This window comes from Argentina silus (assembly GCF_951799395.1).
Source record: "Argentina silus genome assembly, chromosome: 9".
Taxonomy (NCBI): domain Eukaryota; kingdom Metazoa; phylum Chordata; class Actinopteri; order Argentiniformes; family Argentinidae; genus Argentina; species Argentina silus.
In genome coordinates this window covers 15141901-15158629 of record NC_139663.1, presented here as the reverse complement: position 1 = coordinate 15158629, position 16729 = coordinate 15141901, and the positions used below count along the sequence as shown (strand labels likewise).

General features: G+C 47.9%; 2 protein-coding genes across 2 annotated transcripts in view; one reads left to right on the top strand and one right to left on the bottom strand.

The window, feature by feature from the left end:
* Positions 1 to 248: 248 nt before the first annotated feature.
* LOC310809442 (E3 SUMO-protein ligase ZBED1-like) lies at positions 249 to 6445 on the bottom strand (the record flags this gene model as incomplete). The annotated part of the gene is made up of 8 exons (XM_083676701.1): positions 249 to 1936; positions 2329 to 2530; positions 2742 to 2797; positions 3305 to 3565; positions 4026 to 4139; positions 4343 to 4605; positions 4865 to 5203; positions 6403 to 6445. 8 exons carry the CDS (start codon positions 6443 to 6445, stop codon positions 1181 to 1183), a joined length of 2034 nt encoding a protein of 677 aa, XP_083532827.1. The 3' UTR covers positions 249 to 1180.
* Positions 6446 to 12205: 5760 nt separating this feature from the next.
* wnk4b (WNK lysine deficient protein kinase 4b) overlaps positions 12206 to 16729 on the top strand; it is a 48159-nt gene continuing 43635 nt past the window's right edge. The window contains exon 1 of the mRNA XM_083676527.1: positions 12206 to 13240. Coding sequence (XP_083532653.1) covers positions 12611 to 13240 — 630 coding nt within the window. The 5' untranslated portion in view covers positions 12206 to 12610. The remainder of the gene's footprint in view (positions 13241 to 16729) is intronic.

The window sequence follows — 16729 nt, the reverse complement described above, 5'->3', positions numbered from 1 at the left end:
GTTCTCCTTTATATGGTTTATAAATGTTCTCCTTTATATGGTTTATAAACAATGTTCACCTTTATATAGTTTCTAAACGTTCACCTTTATAGTTTATAAACAACGTTCACCTTTATATGGTTTCTAAACATCCACCTGTCTGCTACCATTCCTCAATCCCAATCCTAAGAAAGCGAAAGATGACTGAAGAAATATAACAATATCATAATCATAGAAATAAAATAATAAAACAGTTTTCCTCTCTCAGATTGTAGATTTTATTTTTGATCAATGGCTCTACAGCTCAAGACAGCGTCATCAGTGTGTGACATCACTCATTCAATTGCACATCATCAGACCAGCTTTGTGTCATTGTATCCAGGAATCAGAGATTGTCACTTTTACATGTACATTTTTACAATGCTTACAGTGAAGGCAATAATTACAGTTCAAGTTCACAGTTTCTAGATACCAAGTGTCATCGAAAGCCAACCAAACACCAACGGTCAGGTCAGGACGGCCAGACTCAGTAAGGCAGAGTGGCGCTGCCCTCTAGTGGTAGCACTCAAAAACCGACAAATGTTTAAAACAGTCCCAGTGTACAGTGTCAGCTATTGACTGGCACACAATGTACAGGAACAAATGCAAAATGTATGTTACACTCCGAACAATAAGAATAAGAAGCATTGAGGTCACATGATTGTTGTCATACAGGTATAGTTAGTTAGTTACATGCAAATGTGTTTTTTGTTACCTAAACACGATGAGGCTGTTTCCCAGACACAGATTAAGCGTACTCCTTGACTAAATCACACATTCAATGGAAAGTCTCCAATGAGGATGCTTTAAAGTCTAGGATCAGGCTAAATCTGTGTCCGGGACAACAGCCCCAAGTACTTCTCTCCAGACCAGACTAAAGGAGCCCCTTCGTACTCCCCTCCAGACCAGACTAAACGAGCCCCTTGGTACTCCCCTCCAGACCAGAATAAACGAGCCCCTTGGTACTCCCCTCCAGACCAGAATAAACGAGCCCCTTCGTACTCCCCTCCAGACCAGACTAAACGAGCCCCTTCGTACTCCCCTCCAGACCAGACTAAACGAGCCCCTTCGTACTCCCCTCCAGACCAGACTAAACGAGCCCCTTCGTACTCCCCTCCAGACCACACTAAACGAGCCCCTTCATACTCCCCTCCAGACCAGACTAAACGAACCCTTCGTTCAGCAGCATCAACTGCTCCACCGTCCTCATGCTGAGGCAGCTCCTCTTCTTGCCGAAGGCGTCTCCCGCCTTGGTGAAGGTGCGCTGGCCGGGCACCGCCCCCGCGGGGACGCTGAGGTACTTGCGGGCCAGCTTGAAGAGGTTGGGGTACACCTTGGAGTGCCTCTCCCAGTAGTGCATGGGGTTCTCCCCGCGGTTCAGGTAGGCGTCGCTCAGGTACCGCTGCACCTCCACCGCCGCGTCCGCCGTGCTGCTCTGGACGCTCTGCGTGTCGCCCACCTTGCTGTCGAACAGCTCCCACAGCCCCCCGCCCTGTGCCCGCGAGGACGCCGCCACCGGTGGCGGGGAGAGGGACACGGAGGCGGTGAGGGAGTCTGCCGGCGACGCCCAGGCGATGGAGGAGGAGTGCGGCGGGGACACGGAGGAGGAAGTGGAGGGGAGGTACGCTGACAAGTCGTTGGCGGACTTCAGGTCGGAGACGACCCGGATCAGCGCGGCGCACTCGGAGGTCAGCACCTTGACGGCCTCCTGGGCGTTGCTGGGGTTACCGAAGGCCAGGACTTTGAAGCGCGGGTCGAGGAGGGTGGAGAGAGCAAGCACGGGTTCGGTCTCGACGGTGTTGCAGCTGGTATGGAGCGTCCTCTGCAGGTTGGAGGCCAGCAGAGCGGCCGTGGGGTGGACGGCTGCGCCGTGTTTCTCCTCCAGAATCATCCTCAGCATCCGGATCAGAGGGATGACCTTCAAAATAAAAGTCCAATTGAATTTGATTAGAAGTGCAGAGGCTAGTTTTCCTGACCTAGATTAAGCTAAAGTAAATCTTCAATGGGTAGCCTCCACTGAAACTATGAACGTTTCAGCCCAGGGCTTAATCTGTGTCCTGGACACCGTCCAAATAAGTAAGAAAGTAAAACAGGTTTGAATAATCAATCAACCTTCAACACAATACACAGAATTTCATTTGAATTGCATTTCATCGGGTCCGAAAATAGAGAAATCACTGATTTGAAGAAGGAAGCTTGGATTTGAAGCAATGAAATGGGAAGCTTGGAGGATGCATCTTTAAAGTATTTGAACAGTTGAATCTGTGTCAGGGAAATAACAACGACAACAACAACAACAACAACAACAACCTTGGAGGCGGAGACACGTGTCTCTGCAGAGAGTTCGGCCGTGGCCTGGTTGAAGGGGTCCAGCACCCCCAGGCACTGGTGGATGACCTCATAGTCCGCTGACCCCAGGGGCGTGATGTCAGTGTCCAGGGTGGAGAGGGCGGCGGCCACAGACTCCCGCTGATCAAACAGACGCTGCAGCATGAAGAAGCTGCTGTTCCACCTGGTGACAGCAAAATAACACATCCTCTCAAATACTGTGTGTGTGTGTGTGTGTGTGCGTGTGTGTAGGTGTGTGAAGCTCTGTGCATAATGTCGGTTCATTTTTTTTTTTTTTACTACTGGAGTTTACTACGCTTATAACCCAATGTAAATTTGAATTGTGTGTCCATGACAATTGACCATCGGAACAATAAAGCTTGATCTTATCTCACCTGGAGTCCACTTCCTGGATCAGCTTCTGCCCCTCCCTGTTCAGCTGCCCCTGCACCTGAGGACACACACGGCTGTGAATACACCTGAGGACACACACAGCTGTGAATACACCTGAGGAAACACACAGCTGTGAATACACCTGAGGACACACACGGCTGTGAATACACCTGAGGACACACACGGCTGTGAATACACCTGAGGAACTAGGGCAGTACCGCACACTTCAGTTCAGCAAACTTCATCGTCCTCAAAGAGGCAATTCGTTTTACAGCAACAGTTCATAAAAAAAACGAGACAAGATACAAAGACAACAGACAGTAGAGTGTGAAACATGCAGATGCCCACTAGAGTGCTGAAGGGGGGGAGCCAAGCTAATACAGTGCATTCACTTGTAACTTTTATTTGCTTTGACTGTATTATAATGTATATGCTAATTATTCATTTTGTCTTTTAAGGGGGCGATAGAGAGATGTACCAGATCCTAATAAAGCAGATCCTATTGTACCAGATCCTAATAAACCGGATCCTAATGTACCAGACCCTAATAACCCAGCCAACCCACCTGGAGCAGCCTCTCCTTGGCGGTGGGGTTGGTCTTGAACAGGGCCACGACGGTGCGGGCCTGGGACCTGATCTCCTGCAGCTCCCTGGTGGCCTCCACGGCCCTCCTCACCGTCACGTTCAGCACCTGGGCGAAGGACGGCAGCTGCAGCATCCCCAGCTTCTGCACCGTGGCGGCCATGCTTTCCCCGCTGTGCTGCTCACTGACGAAGGCTGCCACCCGGCCGTGGAGTCCCCACCCGGCCACCAGCTGGTTCTTCACCTAGAAACAGAATGAATAGAACAGACATGCCCATTCAAACCAACCTTCCATGGTACTGTAAGTGTACCAGACATAGAAATAGAATGAATATAATAGACATGCCCATTCAAACCAACATTCCATGGTACTGTAAGTATACCAGACATAGAAATAGAATTAATATAACAGACATGCCCATTCAAACCAACATTCCATGGTGGATGTACCGGCGTCCATGTTTTGGTGTACCATTTGGAAGCTTTAGTTCACAGCTTCATTAACAACCAACTCAACTCAACTGACATTGGAATGTTCGGTCAAATGATGCATCGTTGCTATGGTGCCGCCTCAGAATGTTATGCTTCTCTCTGTGTTCTACACATGCAGTAATAATGATTACCATGGCAATTATGTTTTACAATTCCATGTCAGCCATCCTTTGGTGTTCTCAGCTTCATTAACAGCCAACCAAGCAACTCACCTCATCCACGTGAAGGGCTTTGTGGTTCTCAGGCAGCTTGGAGATCCCCAGGAGGAAGGTGGCCAGCTGGGAGGCTTCCGTCACCAGGTGCCCCGTCACTGACACATAACTCTCCTGTTTTTAAATGTGTTTATTTGTCAGAGACCATGTACACACACAAACAAACAAACAAACAAACACACACACACACACAACTTTAACATCAAGAACTCCTTTGTACAACATGACATTGCACCAGATTAGGATAGATGACAAATTTTCAACTGTAGTCCCTGGGCAGGAGACAATCAATCAATCAATACAACACAACATCACACCTTATTGTCTGCGGATGTCCACATGTCTGACGTCAGGCTAACGTAGTCGGCCTTCTCCACCTCCGACACTATGTTCTCCTTGATGACATCACACTGGGACGCCACCAGGCTCTTCAGGCGCCGTTTGGCCGGGAGGACGTAGTCCGGGTCCAGCTTCTGGACGAAGGCGCAGAAACCCTCGTCCTCAACCAGTGAGAACGGCTGGGAGTCTTTGATCAGCATGTTGACCAGAGCCTCGTCCAGATCCTCCTGTCTGGTGGACACTGGGAAAGGAAAGACACAGCACTGTGTAAAGGCAGTCTGGGACATGACGCACAGAGCACAACGAGTGGGTCGACGCCGCCAAAGACTTTCAAAAATGGAGATGCAACAGACTAGAGAATTAACACTGCGGCGTTCAATGTGACTGACGAGTGCGATCTGCCATCTTGTGTCCGAGGGGCAGACGCTCTTGTTCACTACAACATCTTTGATGAAAGTCGCTCTGTTTTCACGGGCGTGACCTCACATCCCAGAGTCTACCTTTAATAATGGAGTAGAAGTTAGAGTTGACCCCGGCAGCGTTGGCTAACATCGACGTAGCTCCTGCGGCACCGGCGAGCGCCGAACTGAGTCTGGCACTGCTGGGGAAGGACGCGTGAGGCCCAGGCCCGCTAGGGGAGTTGTTACTGGTGCTGTACCACGCCTCGCTGGGGTGCCTGGAGCGGAGGTGGCGCAGCATAGCCGAGGTGTTCTTGTTGAAGCTCAGGCGTTGGGAGCAGAGGGAACACTGCACCTTCCTGGGCGTCGTCAAGGGTGTCACTAAGGTGAAGTGGTCCCACACCATGGAGAAGGCTCGCTTGGCTTCAGTCATCGTCTGGCCTGCACAGGGAGTAAACAACATCAACAGACAGAAGACTTGTCAGTATGATGATTTACCCTCACAGAAGACGTGTCAGTATGATTTACTCTAGACAGAAGACGTGTCGGTATGCTGTACTCTAGACAGAAGATATGTTAGTAGACTGTACTCTAGTACAATCAAGAGTAGTAATGGAACATGAAACATCATCTTACATTATGTTATTATTATTATTTTTTTATATCTGATTGTTGTTTTGTGTTGTGATGTCATACAATAAGCTACCTATCCTTTAAGCCCAATAACATTTCCAGTTCTGTGTTCTGTAGCGCCTGCGATGACTCGTATCTCAAGGAGGGATTTTAAAGTCAAATGTAAAGCGTGGCTAGATGACGTGATCGGTTAATCGTTTACTAGCAGTGGGTGACAACAACAACTACAACAACAACTACAACTACTACCACTACCACCACACAAGCTATCTAGCTAGTTGTATCTGAGCTGTCCAAGGCAATGTCTTTTTATTTATTTCACCCCGGGATAGGACCCCCCCCAGGTACTGTAGTTAAAACGTTGTTGTTTATGTGTTCTGCCTACCCGGAGCGGTGCAGATGACATGTTCATACTATCTTACCGTCTGTGATTATTTATTATCCACAATTCAATATTTCGTAAGATCGCAATCACTGTGCCTGTGCGTGCCCACGACCGCGCTATTTGATGACGCAACCATGACCGTCGTTTTCTTTGAGGAATTATCACATGACCAGATAAGGAGGGTCTGCAATGCAGGGTAGATGCATGCATGCAATGTGGTTGGATGAGGTAACACATCTCGTACATCAAATTTGCCATACTTAGCGGCGACATTTAACAAAGTGTTGCGATATGTCAACAAAGCCTTTCCCGGTCATCATTTCCAAGTCATATGGCCGTATGTCTAGACAACACACTTCCACACATTTCACTATAGTTTCTGGTTTAATGTGTGTAGAGAGAAGTGTTTTATCTTTGAAAAGCAGCTTACTTTGACCGGGGAAAACAGAGCAGATGTGTCGCCTCAAACCAGAGGTCCCAGATTTGTGTCCGTTGTAGACTAGTAATTTCGCACATTTGTCACAACTGACAAAATCCAGTTCTTTTCCGTTATTCTCACAAACAATTGAGAACGAGTTCCAAATATCTGACTTGCCTTGTTTTAGTTTTTTTTGGTAAATACCTTGCTTGAGTTTCTTTTCCACGTCATTAACAGTGATCCCCATTGTCGCTAGCCTAGACTACATCCCGATCCCGCAGTATTTTTTTTAGCCGCCCGTTCCCGCCCGCAGCAAAGTTCAAACCGCCCGCTCCCGCGAGATTTGCGTTGGGACCCGGCGGGACCCAATCCCAATGCAGCCCTCTAGTCTGCATGCCCGCATGTTTCTCAGTCCTTCGCGCATTTCTATACAAGCACCAGAAGAAGGCGCCAAAGATCCGTCCTTATTGTATTAGTCAAACTTCTGTACCATGATATCAATCCATCTTTGGTATCTTCGTATAGAAAATAGGCTTGTGAACTACAGTACATTTAAAAACTCGATTTCAGAAATGTCAGTGTTCTAGAGAACAATACTGCAGACACGACCAGAATACCTCATCACATATAAGCCACACAGCAGTGTTTCCAACCAAAGTCCTCTCCAGTTTGCTACTGAGTTGTACAATACAGAGGGTGACTCTCATGGTGACTTGTGACAAACACCCACAAAATCCTTTTCCCGACACCCATTCTGCCACAGACCCACTTACAAGTGTACAAGTGTCTTCCTTAGAGTCAAGTGATTCTCTCTGGGCAGTCGTCCAGACAGCCTACTCCTGTTACCACACACACACACACACACACACACACACACACATACACACACACGCAGACGCACACACACACACACACATACACACACACACACACACACACACACAATGGAAGTGTAATGTACACTACCCCTCATGGATTAAGTAAACACTTAAGTAACAGTTAACAAAGTTAACAAAGTTAACAGTAGCTAATGTCTTGTAGAGAATGGCCATCTTCTCCCAATGCATTGCTAGCACAGTCGAACCGTTTTAAGCACTCACACACATCCTCACATCGCGATATTAGTCATTATGGGACAGTTTGACTCAAAAAATCGTAGTCCTACAGGGTTTCCGCCATCACTCCACTCCATGTATTGTACTGCAGGGGAGGCTGGTGGAGGTAGAAATCGGAGGACGGGCACATTGTAATGCATGAAAAGGAATGAGGAATGGCATCAAACACGCCTGTCCTCCGATTTCTGCCTCCACTGTTGTACTGTAAGTCCAAGAGGGGGAGTGAAGGAGAGCACACTCTGGTGAGAAGTGGGTTGAGAACAGGAACGTAGCCAAGGATCCTGGGTACCCTTGACTCCAGCCCACAGAGCTGACCTCCAGGTCAAACTGTTGGCACCACTAATGTATGCCAACTATTTGTAAGTGTGTGTGTGTGTGTGTGTGTGTGCGGGGGCGTGTGTGTGGGTTTGAGTGTGTGTGTGTGTGCGTGTGCGTGTGTGTTTGTGTACACTGACAATACCACACAATAACAAGATGTACATAAAGGAATTCTTGATATTAAAGTGGGTAGTTAATGTGTGTGTGTGTGTGTGTGTGTGTCTGTGTGTGTGTGTGTGTGTGTGTGTGTGTGTGTGTGTGTGTGTGTGTGTGTGTGTGTGTGGTTACAATAGATCGCATTCAGATGCCTACTGCATGTTTACCATGTGAATGAGGAGTGACAGATAGTGGGCCAAGGTCAATGTCAAATACAGAATATCTCAAATGAAACAGAACAACACAATAGTTTCTCTAGATGAATAAAGCTTTGACAATTATACAATATTGTTCTAGTGTATTGTTCTATTGTTTGAGTGGACTTTTTTAAATTCAAAATGTGCTTTTATGCTCACATAGTCTGAGAAACTGTTGTATTTCTGGCTTGCTAGATGTCTGTGATCTTAGTGTTTGCATAGCAACATGGAAACATTTGTGTAACCTAATGCAGCTTGTACACTAGGCTTTCTGTGGTATGGCAGTGTATCACAACCAGTTGAGGCTGGTGGAGGTAGAAATCGGAGGACCGGCTCATTATAATGCATGAAATGAACACAAATGAATCAATCAATCAATCAATCAACATGCATGTTTGATACCATTCCTCATTCTATCCCATGCATTACAATGAGCCCGTCCTCCAATTTCTACCTCCACCAGCCTCCCCTAACCACACTAGCTAGCCACTCACTGATGTCCTGTATGCAACAAATGGAAGTCAAACACAGTTTCAAGACCATTCACATTCCTCTCCATATAGCCTGCTTCTCATATCAACTCTCTCCCTCGCCCTCTAGAATAACCTAACCTGTGTGTGTGTGTGTGTGTGTATGCGTGTGTATGCGTGCGTGTGTGTGTGTGTTTGTTTGTTTTGTTTGTTTTTCAAGGCCTGGCCCTCCATCTCCAGTGCTGCGGTTAAAACAGAAAAGAACAGTGTGTATTACACCAGCCCGTCTCATGACGTAAGAGATACTACCATGTACAGAGAGGAGGGGGGCGGGGGGAGAGAGAGAGAGAGGAGAGGGAGGGAAGGAGGGAGGAGGAGAAGAGAGGGGGGACAGGGAGAGAGAGAGAGAGAGAGAGAGAGGTGAGGAGGGAGAGAGAGAAAGAGTGGAGGATGAGGGAGAGAGAAAGAGAAAGAAAGTAGAGAGTGGGAGAGTAAGCTGGCGTTTAGCTGGAACTGTGAAGAGCACATCATCTGCCGCGTGACCCAGTTTCACGCTGTTTTTCTTACAGAGGATTTTTTTCTTCTTCTTCTTCTTTTCTGGAAAGATGACTCTGCACAAGCTTTCATCAAACAGGACTGATAAGCACCCGTGGGTTGGAAGGGGGGGGCTCTGCATCCAGAGGACCAATGTGTTCCTAAAGATAAGCCCCCCCCCCCCCCTCTCTCTCTCTCTCTCTGAAGCCCCTCCCCTTCTTGTCATGCTCATCTGACAGGTGGGGACAGACAGCTAGCAGGGAGGGGAGAGGGGGCCGGGGGGGCGGGGGGCTATATCAGGTGCAGGGACCTGAGCTGTCTCCATACGGCACAGCCTCAATTAATGCACACCATTTAATCCCCTCTGTGGCACACACCCCCCCATGTTCTCTCTAGGTCTCTCTCACACACATACACACACACACACACACACACACACACACACACACACGCATGCACACGCACACACACACACACACACACACACACACACACACACACACACGCATGCACACGCACACATACACACAGACACACAATAAACATATGTCAGGCTGCTCCAGTCCACCCAGGAGGCAAAGCAGGCCATTGCACATGCTAAAATGAACAATAGTCCTTCCCACGCCACTAATCCTCCAAGAGTAGGTAGAGGTTGTCTCTGACCACTGCCTCAGGGTCAGATGTTACTCCCACTAATGGTTAAAGAGGATGTTGGGGTCAGGATAATCTGATCCTAGATCTGTTCAAGACAACTTCTACTTTCAGCATAATCCTCACTACGAGGGTAAGTCAGGTGAGGTGCTCTGACCTGCAGTGACTAGACTACACTAGACTACACACAGCAGTGTCTCTTCCTCTTCCTCCCTCTGTGTGTGTGTGTGTGTGTGTGTGTGTGTGTGTGTGTGTGTGTGTGTGTGTGTGTGTGTGTGACATCAGGAGATATCAGACATCAGGGGTCACAGTGGATAGTAAAGCTATTTTCTAAGGCAGTGAGTGTATCTCTCTTCTCTTCCTCCCATTGTATGTGTGTATGTGTGTGTGTGTGTGTGTGTGTGTGTGTGTGTGTGTGTGTGTGTGTGTGTGTGTGTGTGTGTGTGTGTGTGTGTGTGTGTGTGTGCGCGCGCGCGTGTGCGTGACACAGGACAGACATCAGGACACAGACAATAGTTACATTATTTTGAAAGACAGTGAGTCTGCTTATCTGTATCACTCTGATCTCTGTGATCTAATTAACCATTGAAGAGATTAAACATACATTTAGATCCTCACCTGCCTGTCATTGTCCTCAGGTTAATCTCTGTCTCCTGGCCCGACCCAGCCTGTTCCTTGTATATGGAATATACCTTGTATATGTTCCTTGTATATGGAATATACCTTGTATATGTTCCTTGTATATGTATCTGGTGGGGTTTGAACCTGTCTGCCTTTGACATGGATGACCCAGATATAAACAGTTAAACAACATCCTTGTTGTAAAAGGGCTACATTTGGGCTTAGAAGTCGCAGACAGGGCTACTCGTGATGAGAGCGTGATTCCAAATCACCACCACTACACTTGTACCTATTTACAGCAATAGCATGGGAGACTGCCAAACAATACTCGGCTGACGCAGTACGACATACCCTGCAGCCACGATGGCTTCATCAGTGTTCTTCAAGGCTATCATTCATTATCCCTGGGCTATTTGCAGTGTTGAATAGAATAGTTTCACATGTATTTCAACTATCAGTTTAATTGCGTTTTGCAGTAGCTTGGTGGTAGTTAAACTAGATTAAAATCCTAGTAATGTTTCCTGTAGTTAACTCGTTTGTTTTTTTTGCTATGTAGTCACTACTCACTAAATGTTTGCAAAACAAAACAAAACAAATCATTGTAATTAAGCTATTATTCCAGGCCTTGAACTTCAATTTCCTACTATTTCTTACTTCAGTGCCTACGGTCTCACCACTTTACCATTTTTCTCCCTCCCAGTGATTTCAGAGCATCTCAATCGCACGCGTTCTGTCTCGCTGACTGGTCATCTTTCAGTAACTGATTATCATGTGTTGGTTGAAGTAGTTTCTATGTCGTGAACTACTTTCAAAGTAGCTTTAGTTTGACAAACTACATTTCTCTCAATGGTACCTTGGGTATAGTTCAACTTCTTTCTTTGTAAAGTGATTGGTAATCTAGGTGAATACATGTTCAGAGTAGCTTCCCCAACACTATTTGTTGACTGATGACAAGTTGTGCCTGTCATCGTTTCAAACGGTCGGTTCACGGTGCAGTGTTGTAATATAAGTACTATACGTTGCTAATAATAATCGTCCTAGTCAGCGGTGTGCCGAACGCACCTGTTGCCTGACTGAAGTCCCTCAATAAAACATAATTAATAACCGAGAGTCGTTTGTTGTTTTGAGTCTAAGTCTATCAGTAGAAATGTATTGCCGCATAGCCTAAGTGAGTTGACGTTATAAATTCAATCCGTTACCGTTATGGCAACAGGACAGCGTGCGTGTTGGTCCGAGTCCATCAACAGAAAGTCATTACATAAATGATTTGATTTGGTTATAAATTCACTCCGTAACGGTTTTGGCAACAGATAGGTTAGAGTGATTGTTGCTGGTTACACAGCGTGACTTACAGGCGACTGCCTTAGAAGTGACGTGTGACGATGTACCCACTGGGCCAAGGCCAAATGAATACATTATCATATCACACTTGACCAGCAATGCTCATGACATACGCTGCATTATCTTGAAGAGTGACTTTGCAAGAACGTTTCGTTCACTGTATGCCCCACAAAATACATACTGTACAAACTTAGTTTGGTAAAACATGTTTTGCCTGTTACATATTGCACAGATACGATCAGTTATTTTAGATATGTTAAATTGTGATGGATGATAGTCTACTATATGGACAAGAGAGATAGGGTCACCTATAAATAGCTTTAGTTTATGCAAGAAAAGCAACAAAGGCACAGAATCCGCAAGGTGTTCTTTCGGGGGAGGAGCCGAGCGAGCGTGCGCTCTCGCCTGTGCGCGTGTCTCCTGCCCGCTGTTGATACCGTGAGACACGGCGTCAGTCCACCGGAGGAGGCGACAGCTGGGGGACGTGCGACCAACGGACAGGTTTGAGGAATATAAGGACTAAATGTTGTTTTTTTCAGCGGTCTGACATAGATCGGACAGGACAATTCTATCTGTTGGATTTCTACACGTAGACCACTTTTTTTTTTTTACCTGAGTGAAATCGAGAGCGACCTCCGGATATTTTGTTCTATACAGACAGAGCTTTGGCCACTTGTTTATTGTAAACTAGGATATTTAGTTTCTGTGCCTTGAACATTTAATTATAGCCCAGAGTTTGGCTTTAGTTTTTTAAGTTTAGGCTATTCGTTTTAACTTTCAGCACATTGTTACTGTTAAAGCCAATCATTATAGAGCAATTATTTTAACTCTTAATGTCGTTTTTGTATTACGCTAAACATTTGACTTTCACTGCAGTCTACTATGTTCGACTGTCCAATTTCTGTTTTTGATTAAATTCTGATTAAACAACATTAATTTAGCTATTTGGCCGCACGGCCACTTGTTGTTGTATTTGGTGACAATAAAGTCACATTCAACTGCCACAGGCATGGCACAGGCAGAGGTCGATCTGGCCGGACTCGGCTTCGCCAAACTACCTGCCGGGCTCGACCCCAACGCTTACTTCCCTGCCCGAATACCACCTCGGCGGAGGAGACACTCGGCAAACTCCCGGAGAAACTCTTATAAGCTGAGCAAAATAAGCACGTTAGATCTGGAGCCTGACGTTTTCAACGGGCCTCTCTCCAAAACCCTCTCCTGGTCTGCGGACGATATCCTGGCAGAAACCGGGGCGGAAGAGAAAAAGGTTGACTCCTCGGTGCCGGTGTCACCTGCGTCCAGCCCGGGAACGAGCACCAGCTCCCCTCCCGGTACCCAATCGTCCGACCCGATCGACACCTGGACCGTTGCACAACCCAGCACGCGTGCGGTCATCACAAGTTCGGATTCTGAGAATGAAGTCGCTCCCGTTCACACAAAGGTGGTTCTGTCTCGGTCTCCGTTCGAGCGCAGATGCGAACAGGAGGAGAAGGAGGAGATCGAGACTAAAGCCGTGGCCACCTCACCTGACGGACGGTTCCTCAAGTTCAACATCGAGATAGGGAGGGGGTCGTTCAAGACGGTGTACAAAGGCCTGGACACCGAGACCACGGTGGAGGTCGCATGGTGCGAGCTACAGGTAAGACGTCACCTGGCTGCTTTGAAGGTTTTTAAAAACACTGTCAACACTGCCTCTGCATGCAGGTGTAACAGTTTTAATAGGTGCAACGTTTCGGTCAGAGACCTACTCTACTCTGTCTGTTTTTTCCTACGCACCTGTCGAGTAGATACTACAGGTACGCAAAAGCCCTTTTTGTCATTGCTTTGAAGGTCTCCCATAAGCCTTCTATTGAAAACAAGCTGTTTGCACAGAGAGAGAAAAAAACAGCAGTCTGATATCTTTGTCACATTAAAAACTTCCTAGTAGTTTACACAGGCTTTGAGAGTGAGACGGCTATCTGTCTAAACAAAGTTCTCTTTCTGCTTTATCAGCAGGTCATGATAAGACGTTGGCCCTGACTTCAGGTGTAGAACTGCCTGTGTTTTGATCGCTATCTCCTGCTACAGGGCATTGTGGTAGAAGGGAGGCTGGAGGAGGTAGCATTACAACGAGCCCGTTCTCCGATCTTTACCTCCACCAGCCTCCCCAGTCGTGGTTGTATCCCTGTGATCAGGTGTGATTGAGACGACCTGCTTCGGCCCGACTGAGCTTAATGCTTCAATACATATGAATGAAGGGAATTCTCATTTATTGATTGGTTAAATATTACTATTGATGAGGCTAATATTGATTTGAATTGACGCGTTTCTGTCAAAGCAACAGAGCGTATGCGACCTGTTAGCAGACAGACAGAGGAGGAAACCGGGACTTATGTCACACTGTTTTCTTTATGGAGATCACTATATTTCACTATATTTCACTATATTTGCCTGCAGAGGAAGCATCACTATCCCATGATTCAGCTGTAGTTTAGACCAACACCTGATGTGTGAGAGTGGAGGACACATACACACACACACACACACACACACACACACACACACACACACACACACTTTAGTAGAGGAAGACATTTTAATGAACCACAATCTAGTACCACAATCTAGTATCAATAAGGTCTGAAATCAGTGTAAGCATTGCGTAATAATCAGTTATAGTTTAACCACAATGCCAGCAACATACAGTAGATCTACCAGGTGTGTCCAGTTCCTGTCGTTAGTAAGTTAGTTACCTCAAGAGGCTTTTTAATGAGGCTGTTCTAGAATTGTGTCTCTTATTGTTTCTTACAAACAATCACCTAGAGGAGGAGTTAAGGGTTAGGGGTTAGAGGTTAGAGGGGAAGGAGTGGAGGTGTCTGTTGTGTCATAGTCATTTGGTATACCTCCAGGGGTTTGAACCCCAAAATGGAGGGCATGGAAGACCAGGGTGGACTACAGGAAGAGGCTGACATTCTCCCATTGTCTCACTCATTGTTTCCCGCTAATTATCACCATCCCCATGACAACTGGTATCCGGGCAGCTGCTGGCCTTAATGAGTAGAAGAGTGGTAAATGGGGTGGTTGTCAGTGGAGGGGTTGTTTGTGTGTGTGTTTGTGTGTGGGTGTTTGTGTGTGTGGGTGTTTGTGTGTGTGTTGTGTGTGTGTGTGGACAAATGCAGATGAAACAACAAAAAACAACACAGAGCACGAGACAGCTACAACACAGCAGACTTGATTTGCCTCTATGAACTAAGCTCCTCTCCCCCCCCCCTCCCCCCCTCCCCCTGGACCATATAAAACCATTATCTCCTTCTCTGTGTTATCACACTTCAGCACTGGAGGCTGGCAGAAAACAGAGGACGGGCTCATTGTAATGCATGGAACGGAATGAACGGAAACACTATGTGTTTGATACCGTTCCTTATTCCGTTCCATGCATTACAATGAGCCCGTCCTCCGATTTCTACCTCCACCAGCCTCCCCTGCAGTACAATGATTTAGCCTGTGTATGAATAACAGACAGCCTGATAGAGAGAGTATATTGTCTGCCTGACCCAGAGCATGTTTGGCTGGCTGGCTGGCTGACTGGCTGACTGGCTGGCTGGCTGGCTGGTTAGCTGACTGGCTGACTGACTCACTGACTGGCTGGCGGGCTAGCTGACTGGCTAGCTGACTGGCTGGCTGGCTGGTTAGCTGACTGGCTGGCAGGCTGACTGGCTGGTTGGCTGGCTGACTGGCTGGCTGACTGGCTAACTGACTGGCTGGCTGGCTGGATGGCTTTCACAAGGCGTGAAAGCCTTGTGAAATCAGTGTAAGAGTTTGCGGAATTAGTATGGAGTTTAATTAAATCACACACACACACACACACACACACACACACACACACACACACACACACACACACACACACCTGCGTTTCCTCATACAAATGTCAGCACGAGGGCATGCATTTTGGCAGCTACAAATCAAGTTCATATCAAGTGGCCTGGCCTTTTACCATGGCCAACAAACCCGTTCCACACACAGCGCACACACACACACACACACACACACACACACACACACACACACACACACACACACCCACACACTCATCATCACCATCATTTCCACTGCGTTCAGAGAAACCCTGGCCTTCATACTGAGAAACAGCAGTGCGTTGTGTGGGAGGGGTCCCTGGGTGGGTGACCTTTGAGTGGGCAGCTGACACCAGTAGTGGCCAGGCCAGAGAGTAGTGGCCACAGTGCCCCCCCCCCCTGCTCCCCCCCCCCTGCTCTGCCTGGCCTGAGCCCAGCTAAGCTCTGTTTCTATTGACAACCACAGACGCCAGAACTCTCTCATACTCTACTGGTTTCACAAACACACTCAGGCACATACGCACGCATGTATCCAAACACACACACACACACACACACACACACACACACACACACACACACACACACACACACACACACACACACACACACACACTGATAGGTCAGTAACAGGATCCCTCCACCCTCCTATCTCACCCCTACCTCCCCCCTGCCCCTTCCCCCAGCTCCCTCTCCACTACCTCCCCCCTGCTCCCTCCCCCCCATGCCCCCCCTCAAACCTACCTCCCCCCTGCCCCTTCCCCCAGCTCCCTCCCCACTATCTCCCCCCTGCTTCTTCCCTCCTGCCCCCCCTCCCCACTCAAACCTACCTCCCCCCTCCTACTTCACCCCTACCTCCCCCCTGCCCCTTCCCCCAGCTCCCTCCCCACTATCCCCCCCCTGCCCCCCCCCCCTCCCCACTCAAACCTACCTCCCCCCTCCTACTTCACCCCTACCTCCCCCCTGCCCCTTCCCCCAGCTCCCTCCCCACTATCCCCCCCCTGCCCCCCCCCCCTCCCCACTCAAACCTACCTCCCCCCTCCTACCTCACCCCTACGTCCCCCCTGCCCCTTCACCCAGCTCCCTCCCTCCCCCTACCCTTACAAGAGAACAGGGCAGCTTTAGAAGTCAGAGCTGGCATTCGCTGTGAAAGCATGGAAAATCAGTGTTGTACACAAGCTTTGTTTCTCATTCCCCACTCAAGCGTAGGACATAAGTCAACAGGATTAACCTACCGTAGAGCATCCAGACTGCAGCCTGAAGTCCATTGAACCTCTGTCAGATTCAAGCTC